The sequence below is a fragment of the Lagenorhynchus albirostris genome, chromosome 20 (genome assembly GCF_949774975.1).
Source record: "Lagenorhynchus albirostris chromosome 20, mLagAlb1.1, whole genome shotgun sequence".
In the NCBI taxonomy this organism is placed as follows: domain Eukaryota; kingdom Metazoa; phylum Chordata; class Mammalia; order Artiodactyla; family Delphinidae; genus Lagenorhynchus; species Lagenorhynchus albirostris.
The window spans coordinates 49,347,639-49,365,964 of NC_083114.1; the positions used below are offsets into that span (position 1 = coordinate 49,347,639).

Here is an 18,326-nt window from a genome sequence, read left to right on the forward strand (position 1 = left end):
TTTGCCATCACCTCAAGGTGTACTCTATCAAGTCAGAACACAGGCTAGGGATACTGAGTATCTTCCAAAAGAACCTCTAAATACAGATCAGCTTTCTTTCTCTCTCTCTCTCTTTCTTTCTTTCATTTTTGGCTGTGTTGGGTCTCTGTTGCTGTGCATGGGCTTTCTCTAGTTGTGGCAAGCAGGGGCTACTCTTTGTTGCGGTGCGCAGGCTTCTCATTGCAGTGGCTTCTTTTGTTGTGGAGCACGGGCTCTAGGCACACAGGCTTCAGTAGTTGTGGCACGTGGGCTCAGTGGTTGTGGCTCGCGGGCTCTAGAGCACAGGCTCAAGTAGTTGTGGTGCACGGGCTTAGCTGCTCTGCAGCATGTGGGATCTTCCCGGACCAGGGCTTGAACCCGTGTCCCCTGCATTGGCAGGCGGACTCTTAACCACTGTGCCACCAGGGAAGCCCCCTACAGATCAGCTTCCTAAGAATTTTCTAAAATAGCATAATTTGACAAGACCATTGAGCTGAAGCACCATATGGACTTCTCTGTCCATTTATAGAATCAGAGAAACTTAAGAGCTGAAGCAAAACTTAGACAACATCAAGGGCAAGCAGGGTGAGGGGAGAGTCTAACTTATCATCCAAAAGACCACAAAACTTTGTAGCTGTGGAATTGAGATGAGAACCGCAGATTCTTGACTCCCGACTTCCCGCACGTGTTACAACACCTTGCACCCTTCCCCCAAATCTGTCTTCTTCCTAACCACGTGCTTGTAGGCATGCTGAACTCATAGCCAGTATGTGAATATGTCAAGGACACAACCCATACAGATAAAGGAACAAAGGGGTCTCTTGCTGAAAAAGCTTCCACAAGTCATGAACTAGCTACAGGTTCTGCAAAGAATGCTTGGCAGCAAAGAAAAAGCTGCGAGGAGAATAAAAAGTCAAGGCATGCTAGAGGCAACTCCACGTTCGTGGTGCTCTCACCTGTACTTCAAAAGCAGTTTCAGTACCACTGAGCGGATGACAGGGGTCTTATCCACAACGTCATCAAAAGGAGAAAGAGATTTTGTGTGTTCACGGCGTCCTTAAACCAGAAGGAGAAAGGTAGATCATCGTTCACATCAGACATAAAGAGTGAGATGAAGAACTGAATTTTTAAGTCTATAGGAAGAAATCCACTCACTTTGGGAAGCCTCTCGAAAGAGCTCCTTCTCTACAAAGAGTAAAGACAGCAGAACATTGACCACATCCTTCTGAGGTGGAGAATTGTCTTTGAAGCACATGGTAGAAACTAGGTCCACAAAGAAACTATTGCACATCTGCCGGAAGCGAGCATGTTTCTTGATGACCTCCCTTAGGAATCGTTGAAAACCACGGTCAAAAGGCTTATAGAATGTGTTCCAGAATCCCTCCCTACAGAGTGCTTTGGGATTTGGACAGCATTTTTTTTTTAATTAAAAGATGCAAGTATCTCCTTACATTGATGAGAACCAATCTCCAAAACTGCAGACAGTACATACACTTGGCTCTTTTGAGAAATACTTGGATCATTTGGGCCATCTAGCAATAGCCTTCATATCCCAAGAGCTTCTCAAAGATCCCATCCACACTGGGCTTGCCTTGTGCTCCGCTTTCAGGAGGCATCAGAATGGAGGAAAACGGGAAGGAAAACCAACCACTTAGGCTAATTTTAACTACTGCCCTGAAAGGCACTTAGCCAGATAAGAGCTAGCTTTATCCTCAGGACATAGAACATGGATGGAATTTACATATCAAGAGGACAAACCAGTTGCATCTAAATTCTTTGGGTCTCTTGTGATGGCTTTATTTAGTTTATGACTTTCTGGTTTATTTCCTCTAATTTTTCTATCTCCCTAATCTGTATACATGTATGTCTTGAGGAGAGGATAATTTTCAGACACCAGGTGTTTATAAAGGTACATAAGTAGTTAGTTGTCTTTCTTAGAACACTTCTCTGTCAGGCTTTCTAAGATTAATAATTATATTTCTGAATACTGTATTTGCAAAAAAGGAAGAAAAAAGAGGAAGCTTTCTCAAGAGAAAGGGTGTTTTACCGGTGCTCCTGGGAAACAGAAGGAGAGAAGCTGTCTGGCAAGTCAGTTAAACAATAGGGGCATCCCATCTGCCCTTGGGTGAGGTGAACTTTGACGCAGCGCTGGCAGAATACATGGTCACAGGGCAGGCAGACAGGATCCTGTGCATCTCCCAGGCAGATGGGGCACGGCTTCACCCCAAACCTAGAAGCCAAGAAGGGTGACCAATTCTGAAGCAGAGAAGCTGGCCGTGAGAAGCAAAAAAATACAAAAGGTTCTGAATTCTCTCCCTTGCAGATCCGAAACCCAAGATCTCACCTGGTGAGGCTCTTGCTGACCTGGTCCTTACATTTACAAAGAGTGGTCATCACTGCGACGAAAGGCCTGTGAGTCTTGATGTCAGAGTCCTCTTGCAGGCACTGAAGGAGAAAGGCAGCAGGAGGAGGAGGGAAGCTAATTAGCAGTGAGGAAGGGCAGGAGTCAGCCGGGCAACAAAGGCAACAAAACACAACATCCCCTCTGCTGCTGGTGAAGCTGGGCAGTTAGGGCTCTGGTGTCTGCAGTGCAAGGCTTTTTTTTTTTTTTTTTTTTAATTTAGCAGTTTCTTTAACTTTGAATGCCCTTTGTGACTATGCTGCTTTGGGGAGAAGGTTGATATTCTCAGCTTCTGATTTTTCCCCTCTTCCTTTTTTTCTTTTAAGGTCTATCCCCCTCCTCCCGTTATGAGATATTTCAAGCTATAAAAGATAATATAATGACCATCTGCGTATCCACCAAACTTTAAGTAATCATAGCATTTTTTTTGAATATGTGCTTTATCAATTTCTAAAGAAACAAAACATTACAGGTGCAGCTTCAAGTGTATCCTTTTCTGATCATATTTCCATCCCCCACCCCCCACCCAGCCCCAGAGAATCACATTCCTAAATTCCCACTTCCACTAGATTTGGATGCATGCATAAAAATCTTGTTGCTTTGAATGTTGTAAACTTTCTATCAGGGGCATCACACTGTACCTAAGCTTCTGCAACTTGCTTTTTTTGTTGATACAAGTAGGTTCAGATCATTCATGTTAACTGCTGTATGGTACTTGTTGATACCGGTCACCTGTTTTCCCATTAATGGACATTTAGAATGTTCCCAATTTCCTGCAATTACAAACATTTCTGCACCCAACATTCTTCCATGTGTCTGAGTACAAATGGGAAAATTCTCTAGGATATATATTTAGAAGTGGAAACACTGTTTTTTAGGAAATGCACATCTTTAATGATATAAGATAGTGAGTTTAATGGGTGTGCTTAGGGAATTTTCTGGTTAGGTATAATGTTTGCTATACATGTTTTTCTATTAGGTATACCCCTTGGGCATTATCCGCTGAAGGAGAGTTCCTTTCTATTCCTAATTTGACAAGAGTATCTTTGTACCAAATTATAAATTTTATCAGATGCTTTATCTGCACCTTTGAAAATAATCGTTTGGAGTTTTTCTTTTAATTTGTTATGTAACTGATGACACATCGATTTTATGATTTTGAGCTATCCTTGAATTCCCAGGATTAATCTTACTTGGCAATGATATTAGTTTTTAATACCCTGCTAAATTTGATCTGTTAATCAAAAGATTGAAAAAAGATTGAAAAAAGGCCAAAGGACTTGAATAGACATTTTCCAAAGAAGATATACAAATAGGCAATAAGCACATGAAAAAATGCTCAACATCACTAGTCATTAGGGAAATACAAATCAAAAACCACAATGAGATATCACTTCATACCCATTAGGAGGGCTATTATTAAAAAAAATGGAAAATAACAAGTGTTGGCAGGGATGTGGAGAAATTGGAGCCCTGGGGCATTGCTGGTGGGGAAGTAAAATGGTGTGGCCACTGTGGAAAACAGTATGGTAAAATGTCAAACATAGAATTACCATATGAGTCAGCAATTCCACTCTTAAGTACACACCCCAAAAAATTAAAAGTAGTGACTCAAACAGATACTTGTACACCCAGGTTCAGAGCAGCATTATTTACAATCACCAAAAGGTGGAAACAACCCAAATGTCCATTAACAGACGGATGGATAAACAGAATGTGCTCTATCCATACAGTGGAATCTTATTCAGCTTTAAAAAGGAAGGAAATTCTGACACCTGCTACAATGTGGATAAACCTTGAGAACATGATGCTTAGTGAAATAAGCCAGTCACAAAAGGACATTTCAAAGGCTGTACAGCAAAGCTGCTGGCAGTGCTTGTGTGAGGTTCCCAGTGGGCAGACACTGTCTTCCCTGAGTGGCCACTGATGCTGAAAGGACAGTCACTTTTTCTACAGAGTACTATCCTGTGTGTCACCAACTTTATAAAGGGTGTAGAGGGACAGAGACATGGGCTTCCTGACCCCTTGGTCCCACCGACAGCACTGTGTTTGGAAGTCCACAGGCCCAGCAGCATTCTCCTACACCCCCGTCTTCCTGACCGTGGCCGTGGGAAGCAGCTCCCTCCGCGGGCCAGGCTGCTGGTCTGGTCTGGGGCCACTGGAGGCCTGGCTGGAGCCCACCTTCAGTCCTCCCAAAGGTTTCCCAAGTGTACTTGCTGCATGAATAGTTCCTTTTCCTGCAAGGAACCCTAAATGACACACCTTGACTAAACACTCAGGAGAGGGTAAATATTGAAATATTAAACACCAAAATTTTAATGGCCTATGTGATGAAATATAACTCACATAAAACTCTCAGAGCAGAAAGGGGATATACCACCAAGATGGTAAAAGTCAGGTCACATTTCAATTGTTCTTTGTCTTACAAAGAGGCAGACCAGTGTTTGACAGGCCAAGCCTTCGCGCTCACCTTGTTCAGCAAGAAGACATACTCTGTCACCAGCTTGCACAGCTCAGGAATATAGCTCTCGGTCCCCAGGAGCACATGCTCCACAAAGAGCGCAATGGAGAAAATGCGATTCCATTGGGTTCTGTCGAGAGAGGGGGTCCCTCACTCAGCTGTGACAAAAGCGCCTGAGACGAATGAAGAGGGGCAGGGAGGCAGTTCCAAGGCACAGGGGTTGAAAGATAAGAAAAGGACCGGGCGTGAAGGTGGGTGAAAGAATTAGGTAGAAGCCCTTTGTGATGTGCTCCCTGACCTCCACACACTTTGTCTCTTTCCGCCCCTCCCCTCAGACTCTCAGCTGGGACATCTCAAGTTCTACGCCTCTGACTGTGTCCGGTGAGTCCCACCTCGCCCTTAAAGGCCAGCACAGGATTTGTCCCCTGGAAAGTCTACCCTGTGTGTTCCCTCTCTGCTGCCCTGCTGGGGTCCTTTGCAGCTGCTTCTTCTCCCTCAGGATCATCATAATCTGCTGCCTTTTTATCACCCCCATCACTCCACGCACTCCCTGAATGTACACCTCTCTAAGATCATCATGATGCCTGGCATTTAGTAAGGGTTCAAGAGACGTTAAAGAATGAATGAGGACAGGCCCACCTCCTGTGGCAGGAGCATCTGCTCTCTCTCTCATGTGCCCGGGACTCCTGGATCTCACCTGACATCCCTGATGACGGTTACCATCCTGCTGCCCTGCAGGTACCCATCTGAGCAGAGGAGCTCCAGCGGCATGCGAAGATTCTTCACCATCTGTAACCAAGCTTGGGGACTGGGCTTCAGGAGGTTTTCTGTCAGCATTTCAGCACAGGCCACTGCAGCGAACACATCCAGACTCTGGGGGGCAGAGAACAGGCCTGTGACTGAGCAGCCTGTCCCCTGACCCCCACTGGGCTGCTCTAACCATTAAGTCGGAGGCCCTGGCTGTTAGCCCAGTGTGTTCTTGTGTTCCAGGCTTGTAGCTTCACCTTTCATTGTCTTGGGATCTAGGAAGCATGAGCTAGATGCGTTCTAACTGAGGAGCCACACTGACATGTGTGCCCCATGAAGATGTTTCCCATTTGGAATGTGGTCCATAAGCTTTCCTTTCCCAGGGCGGCAGTAGGAGCAACCGCCCAGTCGCCTGAGGAAGCCAAGCCTGGCTGCAGGCACGTGATGTCCCTAAGAGGGGCCATACCATCTCATGTCCGGCCCAGCTGTGGTTCCAGGTGCCTTTTGTAAGGCTCTGTAGAACTTGGGGGTAGATGGTCAAGATCCTGGAGAAGTTCTGTAGCCGGCTCCTGAAATGCTGGTAGGCAAGGTGCACAGACGGTAAGGAGATCTCTTCCGCTGGCCTTCCTGCCTTCAGCTGATTGATGCAGGACCCCAGAGCCATCTGCAGAACCTGGGATGAGAAACAAGCTTTTACTATATACTTGTAAATTATTTTTTTTAAAAAAGATACACTTTCCTTGTGGGAAACCGGAACTATTCAAAAATGACAAAAAAGAAAATTAAAAACCATGCACACTATTAGTATCCCTCGTTTACTTTTTGGTGTCGTCCCTTCTAGACGTTTGTGATCCATACCTCTTCTCCCTGTGGTCCCCAAATCAGGGTCACAGAGTATTCCTGATTTTTTCCCACTTTACATTACAAGCATTTCTCTATCACGAGCATGCTCGAAGACATCGTTTTTAACCAGTCAAATGGCTGTACAAATATTTGTCCAACCCTTATTTTAAGACAATTACATTGTTTCTAATTTTCTGTTTTTAGAAATAAAACTGCAAAGAACATTCCTGTGAATAAAATATTTGTCCACGTCTCCGACAACGTTCTCAGGACAGAATCACCAGTTCAGATTTTGTGAAGTTTTTCATTCATCCCGACAGATGGTTTTCCAGAAGCACCACGCCGTGCACACCGCCACTGGCAGTGGAGGAACTCCTGGCTGTTTTAAAAACCAGTTTTGCCACAAGAGCAAGTAAAGATCGTATCTAAAAGTTGTTCATGCCTTGTTGATTTACTAGTGAGGCTGAGCACTTTTTCCAGTGTTTTCTGGACATCTGTATAATTATTCTGTTAATAGTTAATTTCTAACTTTCACTCATTTTTAAAAATTAGGAGATTTTCTTATTGTATCCTAAGAATACTTTATTAACCCTTAATCATGTTGGCTGTTAAGTGTGTTTTCCTCAAATCTGTCAGTTTCCTTTTTTAGGTACTGAAGTTTGAAATCTTCAATATTTCCATTGAAATTTTAGTTAATATCATTATTATTACCTTGCTGTGATCAGTTAAATATTTACCTAAGTTTCTTCAAGAAAAACTAAACATTTAAAAAGAAGGTGTCACAGGAAATCGGAGGTCTTCTTCCTGTTAATAAAAGCTCCATGCTTTAGGGACGCTGGTCAGTGGGCTAAGCATCCAGCCCCGAGAGTTCTGAGGGGGTCAGTGGCATTTTCTCATACCACTGTCCTCTTGGACCACATTCTGTTCCACAAACACTACAGCTCCAGAAGTTGAGGAAAAGTTCCCATGTTGGCATCTTGTCCACGTTATACCAGCCTCACCCTGCCCCCTAGTCAGTACTCACGTTTAACTCTTCCCAAGTGGACACTCTCATGGTCAAGAGAAGGAAGTCCTTCAGGTAGCACTGAAGAAGTTCTTGCCGCTGGTCTACAGTGAGCTGAGCAAGAAACCTGCCCAGTGTGGTCTGCTGAAAGAGCTCCACTAACTTCTCTGCCAGTCCTGCCAGGGGTGGGTGAGGGGGGAGATGGAGAACGGCTTGGGGTGAGGATGTTGACTCCCCTTAGCCGCTGAATGCAGGGACATGGACATGGTTCTAATAAGGCTGCCTTTTTAATCATCATTTTTATCATCATTTCTGGACACTTTAGATATCTTCTCAGTGGAATAACAGAAACAAAGTCAGAAGGAATGTTCCATTCCGGTCACAAAAGCCTAGCCAGCCCCAAAGAGAACACAACCTGGGATAGATCAAGTTTATTTCTACCAAGTCATAATGTGCTTTGGGAACCCCGGACCCAAGCGAACCAGGAATGAGTGGGTTGCCCTCCAGGGGCTGGGATCATATGCTGCTCAAATCAAAAAGATCTGCCGTCTAGTGGATGGGATGCTGGCCCCCAAGTCACATGCTATTATAGAAAAGTAGGGTCAGTTAGGATATGGTATGAGAAAGAGAAATACTCTCTCTTCAGGAGAGAGACTGCTTCAGGTTTGTTCAGAAAGAGTGGCAGAATGCTTACCTAGAAAAATAAGTTCATCTTCAAGTATTTTGACCAGTATTTTTTTAAGAAATCTTTCCTTTTTTTAAAAAAATTGAAATATAGTTGATATATCATATTATGTTAGTTTCAGTGATGTGACATCTGCCTACCTTATGAAATGATTACAAGTCTAGTAACCATCTTTGTCCTGTATTTTTAAAAAGCAGTACTATACATAAACTTTGAAAAGATTACTTCATGTATGAAAGATGACTTTCCCAAAAGTGCTATGTGACCACCGGTTTTCCTGGAATGTCTGTGGCCAGACTACTTGGCACGTGACAACAGAGCAAGGTGCCCTGTGACTCAGGGCAAAGGTATTACTCTACTCTGGTCACTGGCAGTTGCTGAGAAGGGCCCAGCTGGGGACATCTTGAGTCCTGGTGCCTTAGTTGCCCAGGGAACTCAGAATGGGGGTGACCACCTATGACGGGTAGCAGGGTCTCCTCCTGCCAGAACACGTCCCCTCCCACCATCGCTGGGCTCACCTTCATCTCCCGTGATGTACTGAGTGTGGACCCATAGCTCCTCCAGATAGTCCTTGATTCTCCAGCTAAACGGGACACTGTTGGAAGTGTCCTCTGAGAGGTTCATGTAGTTCTGCACTATGATGTAGGACATCTCCCCTTTAGACCTGCAATCGGCCAAACAAGGACCAAGAATGTGGTTAGTGAGACGCCGCTTAAGACACAAGACGAGATCCACTCCTGATGCCAATTCCTCTCCATCCTTAAGAACTGGGAGGCTTAGTGGGCTACAAAGACAGTTCCCCGGTCTATTGAACAGCTCACCTTTATGTTATAAAGGAACTCAAGGATGACCTTATGTTATCTCTTGGTTTTACAGACAAAACAAAAACAAACCACAGCTGGAAGGGGTTAAGTAGGTTGCTTGAAGTCTTGGGCAGAACCAGTCTGGTGGTGTCTGAACCCCCCCTTACCCTATACCTAGGCAAAGAGAATCGAAGCCCCCTGAAATCCAAACAGGAAGGTTCTGGCAGGCCAGCTGAGCTTGAGTTACACAAGATCGGGTCTAGGGATAGGCTCTGTGGTTCCCGCCATTGGCAGGAGGAGCAGGAAAACACAAATGCTCTCCTACGTGCAGCTTCGCCAGTGTAGACGAGGTGGAAGCTGGCCATTTTAACTGCAAAGGGTGCTTTGAGAACAGGGAAATGAGGAAAGCCGAGAATGAAACAAGTATTTCTCAGAACTCACGTCAACTCTTTTGTTACTGTAATGCCATGACCCTTCAGGCTACAAAAACAGCCAACTTAAATGTGATTCTAAAACCCATAACTATATTTCATCAAACACCTGGGAGAGCCTATTAAGTTTGTTGCTATGTTATGGGTTTTTTTCCCTTCCCATGAAAAGAAAGTCTTCTATTCACCTTGTATCATTTGCCACAAGAGGAATGTTCAGAAGCTTAACGTCACTGAAAATAAACATCCAAAGATCTCTTGCCCAGGACGGAGAATGTGGGTTGGTCAGCAGCTCGAGGTTGCCATCTCTGTCCATGAAAGATATCATGCTTGCCAGGAGGGGAGTCACAGCACCCTGGACCCGCTTCCAGATGGTCTGCCTATGTTTGGGAGAGAAGCAGGCCTGCTCAGGTTTGAGGGACCACAGATCACACTGGGATGCCTGCATCCTTTTCACATTTTGTGCCTTCTTGGCAGTAACAAAACATCTGCTCTACTACTCCTACACTGTAGCTGTGTTTTTCATGTTTTTTTACATCATTTTTAAGTACTAGAAGAAAGACTTACAAATCGAAATAAGATTAGAGGCAGAATTGGAAAGGTCCTTAATTCTACCTCTAATAAACTGGAATTAGTTCGTTGAAAAGGTCAAGTAGTATTTGTTTTATTTTGTTATATAGCTGTTTTCCAGAACAAGTCATCCAGGCTCTATAAATAAAGAAAAGAATGACCAAATTCATTTGAAAAAAATGTTATTTTAAGAAAAAAAAATCAGTTGGGAATAGAATATAATAAAGAGACCAAAGTAAATTCATTCCAGGTACGTTAAACAAGAAAGCATATCTTTATCTAGAACTTAGTTTTTATTGTTGATGGTTTTGTACATTAGATCTGAATATTTATATATACATATATACACATATATATAAACTTGACTGCTTATATTAACTCATACATGTACAATTATATTTAGTAATAAAATATATTTTATTTTATAAAAATAAACTTAAGTCATTTAAAAATTCTTATGGTAAGGCCAAAGAAATCTACTACTAGGTAATTAATATTGGGGAGAAAAATGCATGTTCCATTTTGAAAAGAAAAAGAAATACTTTTTAAAAATATTGAACCAGAAATGTGCAGAAAACTGTGAGAGTGAAAGGTAAAAGCTGGCTGCAGGGAGAAATGGGGGAAGCTGTACCTGGTCACATATGCAGACTTTGGGTGCTGGAAAAACCCTAGTACAGTCATCCCTCCATACCCATAAGGGGTTGGTTCCAGGACCCTGACAGATACAAAATCTGAGGATGCTCAAGTCCCTTATATAAAATGGTGCAGTATTTGCATATAACCTACGTACATCCTCCTTTACACTTTAAATCATCCTTAGATTACTTATAACACCTAATACAAAGTCAACACTACGTAAACTGTTGTAAATACAAGGTAAATGCTATGCAGATAGTTGCCAGCATGTGGCAAATTCAAGTTTTGCTTTTTGGAACTTTCCGGATTTTTTTTTTTTCCCGAATATTTTCGGCCCGCAGTTGGTTGAGTCTGTGAATTTGGAAGCTGAGGATATGGAGGGCTGACTGTGTAAAGACTATCCCAATTTGGATTATTTAATGCCAAGAGGGCAAATGACTGAAATCCAAAACACATGGAGGGTGAGCAGTTAGCTTCCAAACCCTTGTGAGAACGGGCCAGTAGGCCCCAGAGCTCCACGTGGACTCAGATGCTGGTCGGATCCCATGGCGGCCCCTGAGTGCAAGGAGGCCAGTCCTGACGCAGAGCAAACAGCAGAGCAGTGACAAGTGGGGCCACCCTTGCCACTATGAACACCCTTTGAACACTGGCAAATGTGGGAAGTGCAGTAAGTGAAGGGGTGGTGTCAAGGGTACATTGAAAATACAGATTTTAAGAAGCATTTATGTAAAAACAAGCATTTAGTAAAATCCATACAGAGGAACCAAGGGAAATGAAAATAATTCTAGGTCCAAATCTAATCTTATAAAGTTCCTTCAGAAGGTACAATTAGGAAAGAAATGAAGGCTAACTACAGAAAAACACAGAAGCAGAAAAACCCTACAGTCACAAACCCAGCATCAATAAGCTCACATGGTCCATTTAACCCTGGATGTTCCCACGTGTCCCCCCTGCCAATGGCATGAAGGCGACACACCCCTGCTGAATCCAAGCCTCCGGATGAGTTAACCTTTCTCTCAGAGATGAAGAAACTGAGGGCCAGGGTGGTGAAGTCACAGGTCTAAGACGACCCTGCCGACAGGGGCGGGTGGAATCTTCCATTTGGGATCCAGAGCAAATGCCCCCTGCCTCAGCCACAAAGGTTGTCACGGGCTAGTCTTGAAAACAATGTCAAGTTTTGCAGAAAAAGGACCAGGGACAACAAATGAATACTCTGGGTCTTATTTTCGTAGTTATCAAATAACTTCACGCAGGAGGCCTGGGAAAACAACTTCGCTTCCCTCCCTTAATTTACTAACCTAAAAAGGCACCCATTTCTATGGTAATGGTCATGCTGGTACAAGTTTACATCCAACAAGAACAGATGTTCTGGGTTGTTTTGTTTTGTTTTGTGTTATGAAAAAATTTAAACTCACACAAAAGTAGAGAAAAGAGTCTGGCAAACCCCATGTAACTGCCGCCCAGACCATCTTGTGCTCTGGGGAAAAAATATTGACAGCTCTGAATTTCTCAGAGGTTTGGAAAGAAGCGTCTCCTCGGCTGGAAGAGCCATGTATCCACCCCCCAGCCAGCCCTGGTTTCCCTTCACGGCAGTACCTGAACGTGCCGGCTTCCTGCAGAGCGTCCTGATTGGAGGCTTCCCTCACCACCCAGTCTTTCACATTGTAGAGGTAGTTCTCTTCTTGCTTCTTTAAAAGGACAGAGAGGCGCATCTTGGTGGCCCGTAAGAAAGCGGCTATGGAAAAGCAGAGCAGATGGGCACTCAGCACATCCCCGGGCACCAAGTGGTAGGCTCTGCATCCCTGACCTGCCCCAGCAGGAGGGTAAGCCCGTTTCCTTTGGGCAGGCCAGGTCTACAGAAATCCCGGAGGTGCACTTAGATTCCCAGGGGGCCAGCTGCTTCTGGGAGCCACAGAAAGCGGCAGCGGGGGGATGATTCATGGTCCAAAGAAGGAGCCCAGGCTGGGGTGCAGGCAAGAGGGGCCCCACGCCTCTGTACTTGCCATCTTCGTCTAGGAGGCTGAGGAGAATGGACACCCTCCGCATGCTGCGCTGACAAGCCTCGTTCTGGTCTCTGAGCATGCCCACGGCGCCCTGGATACAGCTTCCCAGCAGCCTGGTGGTGTCCAGGATCTGCGTCTGTCGACAGAGACAATCAAACCTTCCATTTCTGTCACTTACAAGTCAGGAGAAGCCAGGCGACACATGGGAGACAAGGTCTAAGCGCCTATGTGCAGGGGGCACAGTGTTCCTCCTGCCCAAGCTCCCGCCACGTGCCCTTGCCAAGTTCCCCTTAGAACCACTGTGAGGGAATTCCCTGGCGGTCCGGTGGTTAAGGCTCCGGCACTTTCACTGCTGTGGGCCTGGGTTCAATCCCTAGTCAGGGAACTAACATCCTACAACCCACGTGGTACAGCCATAGAAAGTAAAAAAAAGGAAACCACTGCAACATGATCCCGTGTTCCTGGGGACCCCGTCAGTGGTCAAGGATCAGAGCAAAACTGACCAGGGGACACCAGGAAAAGCCAAGGTCAGATCTGGTACTGGTAATTCACCTGCACTTGCCGTGGCAGGGGGAGGAGTGTTGGGCTAAGCCCTGGACAGCTGAGTCCACTCCTCAGACAAGTCTAAGGAAGGGCAGCCCAACAGCACGGAGGCTCAGAGGACTAGAAAGAGCAAGAACTCACATCACTTCCTGGTCCAGAGGTCGGGCTGTCCATTGCCTCAGAACTTTCTGTCTCCATTTCCACCTCTGCCACTTCCCCTGATGTAGCCACCTCAGTTTCCATCACCTCCTCACCATCGTCTTGGGCCCCGTGTTCCACCTCCACTGCATAGAAGCAAAACAATGGAGTTACTGTTCAGAGGTGGAAGGGGAGCGCTGGCAACAGCCTCTACGTGGCGTGCTGGGGCTCTAACCACTGGGATTTCCCTGGCAACAGCTCGGGGGAGGGTCCCCAAAGGACAGGCCGTCAGTCATGCAGATCAGCCTCTGTTCGCCCACTGGATGTGGTCCATCAGTGCAACCCGAACCTCCGTCCTGGGCTCGGATGGCTGATCCGGGAGGCAGGGCAGACAGAATCTGACATGTTCCACAGGCACCTGCAAAGACCTACCTTTCCTGTGGAAATACTGTCTTCTCCTGGCCTTGGAAAGCAGTAGACAGTGCCCTCGATTCATCATCACTCAGTTCAGCAAACATGTCCCAAGCTCTTGCCGAGGGGCAGGTGTTGGACCCAAGGGAATGGTAGCCTAAGGTCCCATCCTCGCAGCGCCGCACACACCTCCCTGCAGCCACTCCCACCATACTGTCTCCCCGAGGACCTTTCCTCCACACTCACACTCAGGCTGATCTTCTGGTTTAAACAGCTGGCTGATGGCCACATCCTGCAATTTAGTCACGTCCGAAACCATGACTGTGGATCTCCGGAGGTCGTCGATGTGTACAGACTGCCACAGCCCTGGGAAAACAAGCCCCAGAAGATTCCCTGTCTCCTCTGGTTTCTTCCTGTCAGTCATAAGCAGGGATACACTACCAACCCTATGTTTCAACGCACTGCAGAATGAACAATTTGTATCCTGAAGTCTAATTCCTTCAATATACACAGGAACCATATAGATGTCATGCTACAGCTGTTAGCAACTTTAGCATAAAATTCAGTTTTAAGAACTGAATTGACTACTTTGTAAAAAATGTTTGAAGAAGGCTTGTGATTCTTTTATAAATTTGTTATTAAACTTGCTGTATCATAATTAGTAGAGGGGTGTGAGACAACGGCAAGCTTTGCCCCCCATTAACTATGAAATTATTAAAGTAAACTGTTATTTGCCTATTTCTAGAATACTAATTTTCTCATACAGGGGATTCCTTGGAGATACTTTGGGATCAGGTCCAGACCATCACGAAAAAACAAATATTACAATAAATTGAATCACACAATTTTTTTGGTTTCCCAGTGCCTATAAAAGTTATGTTTACATTATACTGTATTTTATTAAGTGTGCAATAGCATTATGTCTCAAAAAACAATGTACATGCCTTAATTAAAAAATACTGTATAGCACACACAAAAACAAAACAACCAAAAAAATACTGCATTGCTAAAAAATGCTAACCCTCATTGAGCCCTCAGCTAGTCGTAATAGTAACATCAAAGGTCACTGATCCCACGTCACCATAGAACATATGATAATGAAAATGTTTGAAATATTGCAAGAATTGCCAAAATATGACACAGAGACATGAAGTGAGCAAATGCTTTCAGAAAAATGGCACCGATAGACTTGGCACAAACCTTCAATTTGTAAAAAACGCAGTATCCGTCAAGTGTAATAAAGCAAAGTGCACTTAAACGAGGTGTGCCTGTGTAATAAATATTTGGTGGCTAATTCCTCAGGAAAAAAGAGAGAGAGAGAGAGATTTAAGATAGCATTTCCCCACCCCAGAAGCAGGCATAAAGTATCCATGCATTCGTAACACTGTTAGCTGGAACTCTCTCTCTGCATTATCCATATAGTAAAAGGTGAGGAACCAGAGATTAATCAAGTGTTTATCGACAAGTGATGAAAGAAGTGCTATATGTTGGAACAGCCAGTCCAAAGATGAGTGTTTTTTGCATTAATCAGCAGTAAGAAATCTCAATGAAAAAAATATTGTTGAGATTAATATTAATGTTCCAATGTCAGACTTTGTACATCATAGGACCAAATTAGAAACAACTTAAACATCATTAAACAAACATATTCACTAATATTTTGGTCCTACCTCCATGGGATCCTACAAAGGACGTTCCACTTCCCATCCGGGACAGTTTTGTGATGAAATAGACTAAGACGTAGTCCTTATTTCCTTGTATCTTGTTGATTTCATTTATAGCAGAATACCTATTTTAAAAACAAACAAGCAAAGACAAAATAAATCAAAACAAAACCCAAGAAAATAAACAAAATGGACGTTGTAAAATGCCTGAAGGGTGTCCTCGGAGCGGTCAAGTTCCATCTCACATTTTTTTTAGCTTTAAATAGATTTCATACCCTCAAGCTTGCTATCCTCTCTTACAAGAGAATGGGAGCAAGACCTCTCTAAGTAGGCTCATCTCTTTCCCCCATTCTTGCATCCCTCTGCTTTGAAATGGCATTTTTTTTTTTATTGGTCAGGAACCCTATCTTACAACCCTTGATGGGCTTGCTCTGATGCTACTAAGGTAAGGCTGGCGGACCTTTCCATTTCAAGAAACAGAGTTCTGTGAACAGACAACCAATGGCCAAAGACAACCAAGATATGAAATATGGTTTCCAATGCTTTAGAAGGTCCAGAAATTACTTTTACTTAAACATCAAGTAATAAGGGAACGTAGTTAATTCTAAAAGTATCAAATTTCCCCTACAAACAATATAAAGCTGCCCAACAAATACAACTGAAAGCATTTAAATACCATTATGGCCCTTAAACTTGCAATAACTTCATATCATGTAGTTTAAAATGAATAATGACCAAATTATGTCTGCTAACATATGTTCCAAGGATACTCTTTTATATCCTGCTAATATTCTGTTATTTACACTTGTTGCATTTGGCTATTTTTGTGTTGTTATGAGCCTTTTCTCTCTTTGTTTCTCTAGTCCACATTTAGAGGAATAAAAAGGGAGAATAATTTTTATTCTTATTTTTAATGTTCATTCTGATACTATACAGTTTTCAGGGAAGAAATTCTTTAGGAGCTCCTGAATAAATTTGGAGTTTCCTAAGCAGTTTCCGAGAAAAATAACAAAAACATACTTTGCTGAAGCGATGAGCTGAGCACTGTGAATTCCATCTTCAAAATCTGTTTGAATAATGAGGATTTTATAACTGGCTTTGTGAGCTAAGCAGTTTCTGAAAGAAAAAGGAAATTATCCAAGTGAGTTTTCTGTCCTAAAAATTGGTGATAATATTCTCCAAAGTGATGGGAAATAGAAGGGGTATATAGAAAAACTATTCAGGTGGGATTTTCCTCTGCAAGTAAGGTGGGTAGACAATCCAGTGGAGAAAGAAAAAAGCCCCAATAAATGCCTCCCAATGAGGCATAAGGATGCTGGATTCAGAGAGGGCTGTTTTTGCAGAGGATAACAGAGATGAGAAGGACACCTGGAGAATTTAACAACATCCTTTTCAGAGTCACATGTCCTCAAGGTTCACTAACCAAAAGTGGTGAGAACACCAGTGGTTACCATAGCCATACATATGAAATACAAAGTGATGGATCCTGAGGAGGGAAAGGAACGGGAGGGGAAGGCAGAGACCCTCACCGAACTTCCCTGAGGAAGGAGTACTCGGTGTCAAAGTGCTGCAGTGACAGGATGGTGAGTTTCAGAGCCCTGTCCATTACTTCTGATTCTAAAAGTTCACAGTCATGACTGGTTAGCAGTCTGGAGAACGTTGTGATCTGCAAAGGCAGGAAATGCAAATAATTCGCTGGAATGCAACAAAGGGTTGCACGTCCGCTAGGTTTAGATCCCAGAAACATGAGGATGTTCAGCAAATATCTTCCATGGGCTCCTCAGTGTGCAGTTGGTACACAGACAGAAAAGAATACAAACCCAGTGGAGTTTTCCAAAACGAGGCAGTGCTGAGGTAAACAGAACCTACAGGATCAAACGTATTGGAGAGAAGAGTCACCCTGTCCCTAAGAGGCCTTCAAGTCTTCTTCCTAGACTCCAGTGTCTTTTCCTACTTTGGATCCTACTGACAGTTCTGATGATACCTTAGGGCTCAGAACAAATGCCATTTCTCCTTTGCAATCTTACTTCATACTTTCAGATCGAGTTGGCCATTCATGTCCCTTCCCACAGCTGTTAGCAATTCTCCCCTGCCACTGGATCACACCGCACAGTGCAACAAATACACTCCTTAAGGGCATGCTGATATCCTAGGTCCTGAATCGTTATCTCCAGGCTGGCCTTACCACTGAGTTTCCTATTCCTATATCCAACTGCATGATAGTCTACCTAGATGTTACAGGAACATCAAAGCCCATCCCAAATGGAATTCACCACTGCCTCTGCCAAACTTGCTGCTCATACCTAGATTGTGATTAACCAAACTTTTGGTCATCCAAGGAAGAATCCAGGGAGCCATGTCTAGCCTCCTCCATCTCCCAGAGCCCCTATAAGGAATCAATCATTACCTCTGCCAATCTGCATCCCTACTATGTCTCAATTCCACCCATCCATCCTCTACTTTGACTGAACTGGTACTGCAGCCTCCCTACTGGTCTATCTTTTCTGTGAGTCTTTTATCGGACTTTTTTCCTTCCTCTCTCCACACACATTTCTCCATCACTCCCCTCTATACAAGGAAGACAAAGCTCCTTGGTGCTACTGACAAGACCCTCCATGAAGTCTCTCCAGTTATATCTCATCCTCATCTCTCAGCACTCGCAGCCTTGAACTTTAAGCTTCATCAGCCTTTAACTCCTGGTTTCCTGCATAGACTGTGTTGTTTTAAACCTTGACATCCTTGCTCAAATAAGGTCCTCTGCCTATAATACCTTCCCAACCATACTTTACAATTAGCTTGACGGTCATCTCTTATTAAAGATGGGTTCACGCGACCTCGTATCCTGATCTGTGTTGCTCCTCTTTGCCTCTGTGGATAGCACTGTCATAAGATATCAACAGTACCCGTTCATGAGTGTCCTTCCACCTTACACTGTATGTAGACCAAGGCCAAGCCCTGTGTTAATTCATCTT

At 44.0% G+C, this 18,326-nt stretch overlaps 1 protein-coding gene across 1 annotated transcript in view; it reads right to left on the reverse strand.

Moving 5' to 3' along the window:
* RNF213 (ring finger protein 213) overlaps positions 1-18,326 on the reverse strand; it is a 111,167-nt gene that overhangs the window by 24,639 nt on the left and 68,202 nt on the right. Inside the window, exons 31-47 of the mRNA XM_060135564.1 lie at positions 16,884-17,020; positions 16,375-16,470; positions 15,361-15,479; positions 13,937-14,056; positions 13,283-13,425; positions 12,587-12,734; positions 12,192-12,330; positions 9,578-9,769; positions 8,677-8,822; positions 7,495-7,649; positions 6,094-6,300; positions 5,578-5,753; positions 4,890-5,010; positions 2,363-2,463; positions 2,066-2,248; positions 1,174-1,343; positions 975-1,074 (exon numbers count right to left, since the gene is read on the reverse strand). Coding sequence (XP_059991547.1) covers positions 975-1,074; positions 1,174-1,343; positions 2,066-2,248; positions 2,363-2,463; positions 4,890-5,010; positions 5,578-5,753; positions 6,094-6,300; positions 7,495-7,649; positions 8,677-8,822; positions 9,578-9,769; positions 12,192-12,330; positions 12,587-12,734; positions 13,283-13,425; positions 13,937-14,056; positions 15,361-15,479; positions 16,375-16,470; positions 16,884-17,020 — 2,453 coding nt within the window. The remainder of the gene's footprint in view (positions 1-974; positions 1,075-1,173; positions 1,344-2,065; positions 2,249-2,362; positions 2,464-4,889; positions 5,011-5,577; positions 5,754-6,093; positions 6,301-7,494; positions 7,650-8,676; positions 8,823-9,577; positions 9,770-12,191; positions 12,331-12,586; positions 12,735-13,282; positions 13,426-13,936; positions 14,057-15,360; positions 15,480-16,374; positions 16,471-16,883; positions 17,021-18,326) is intronic.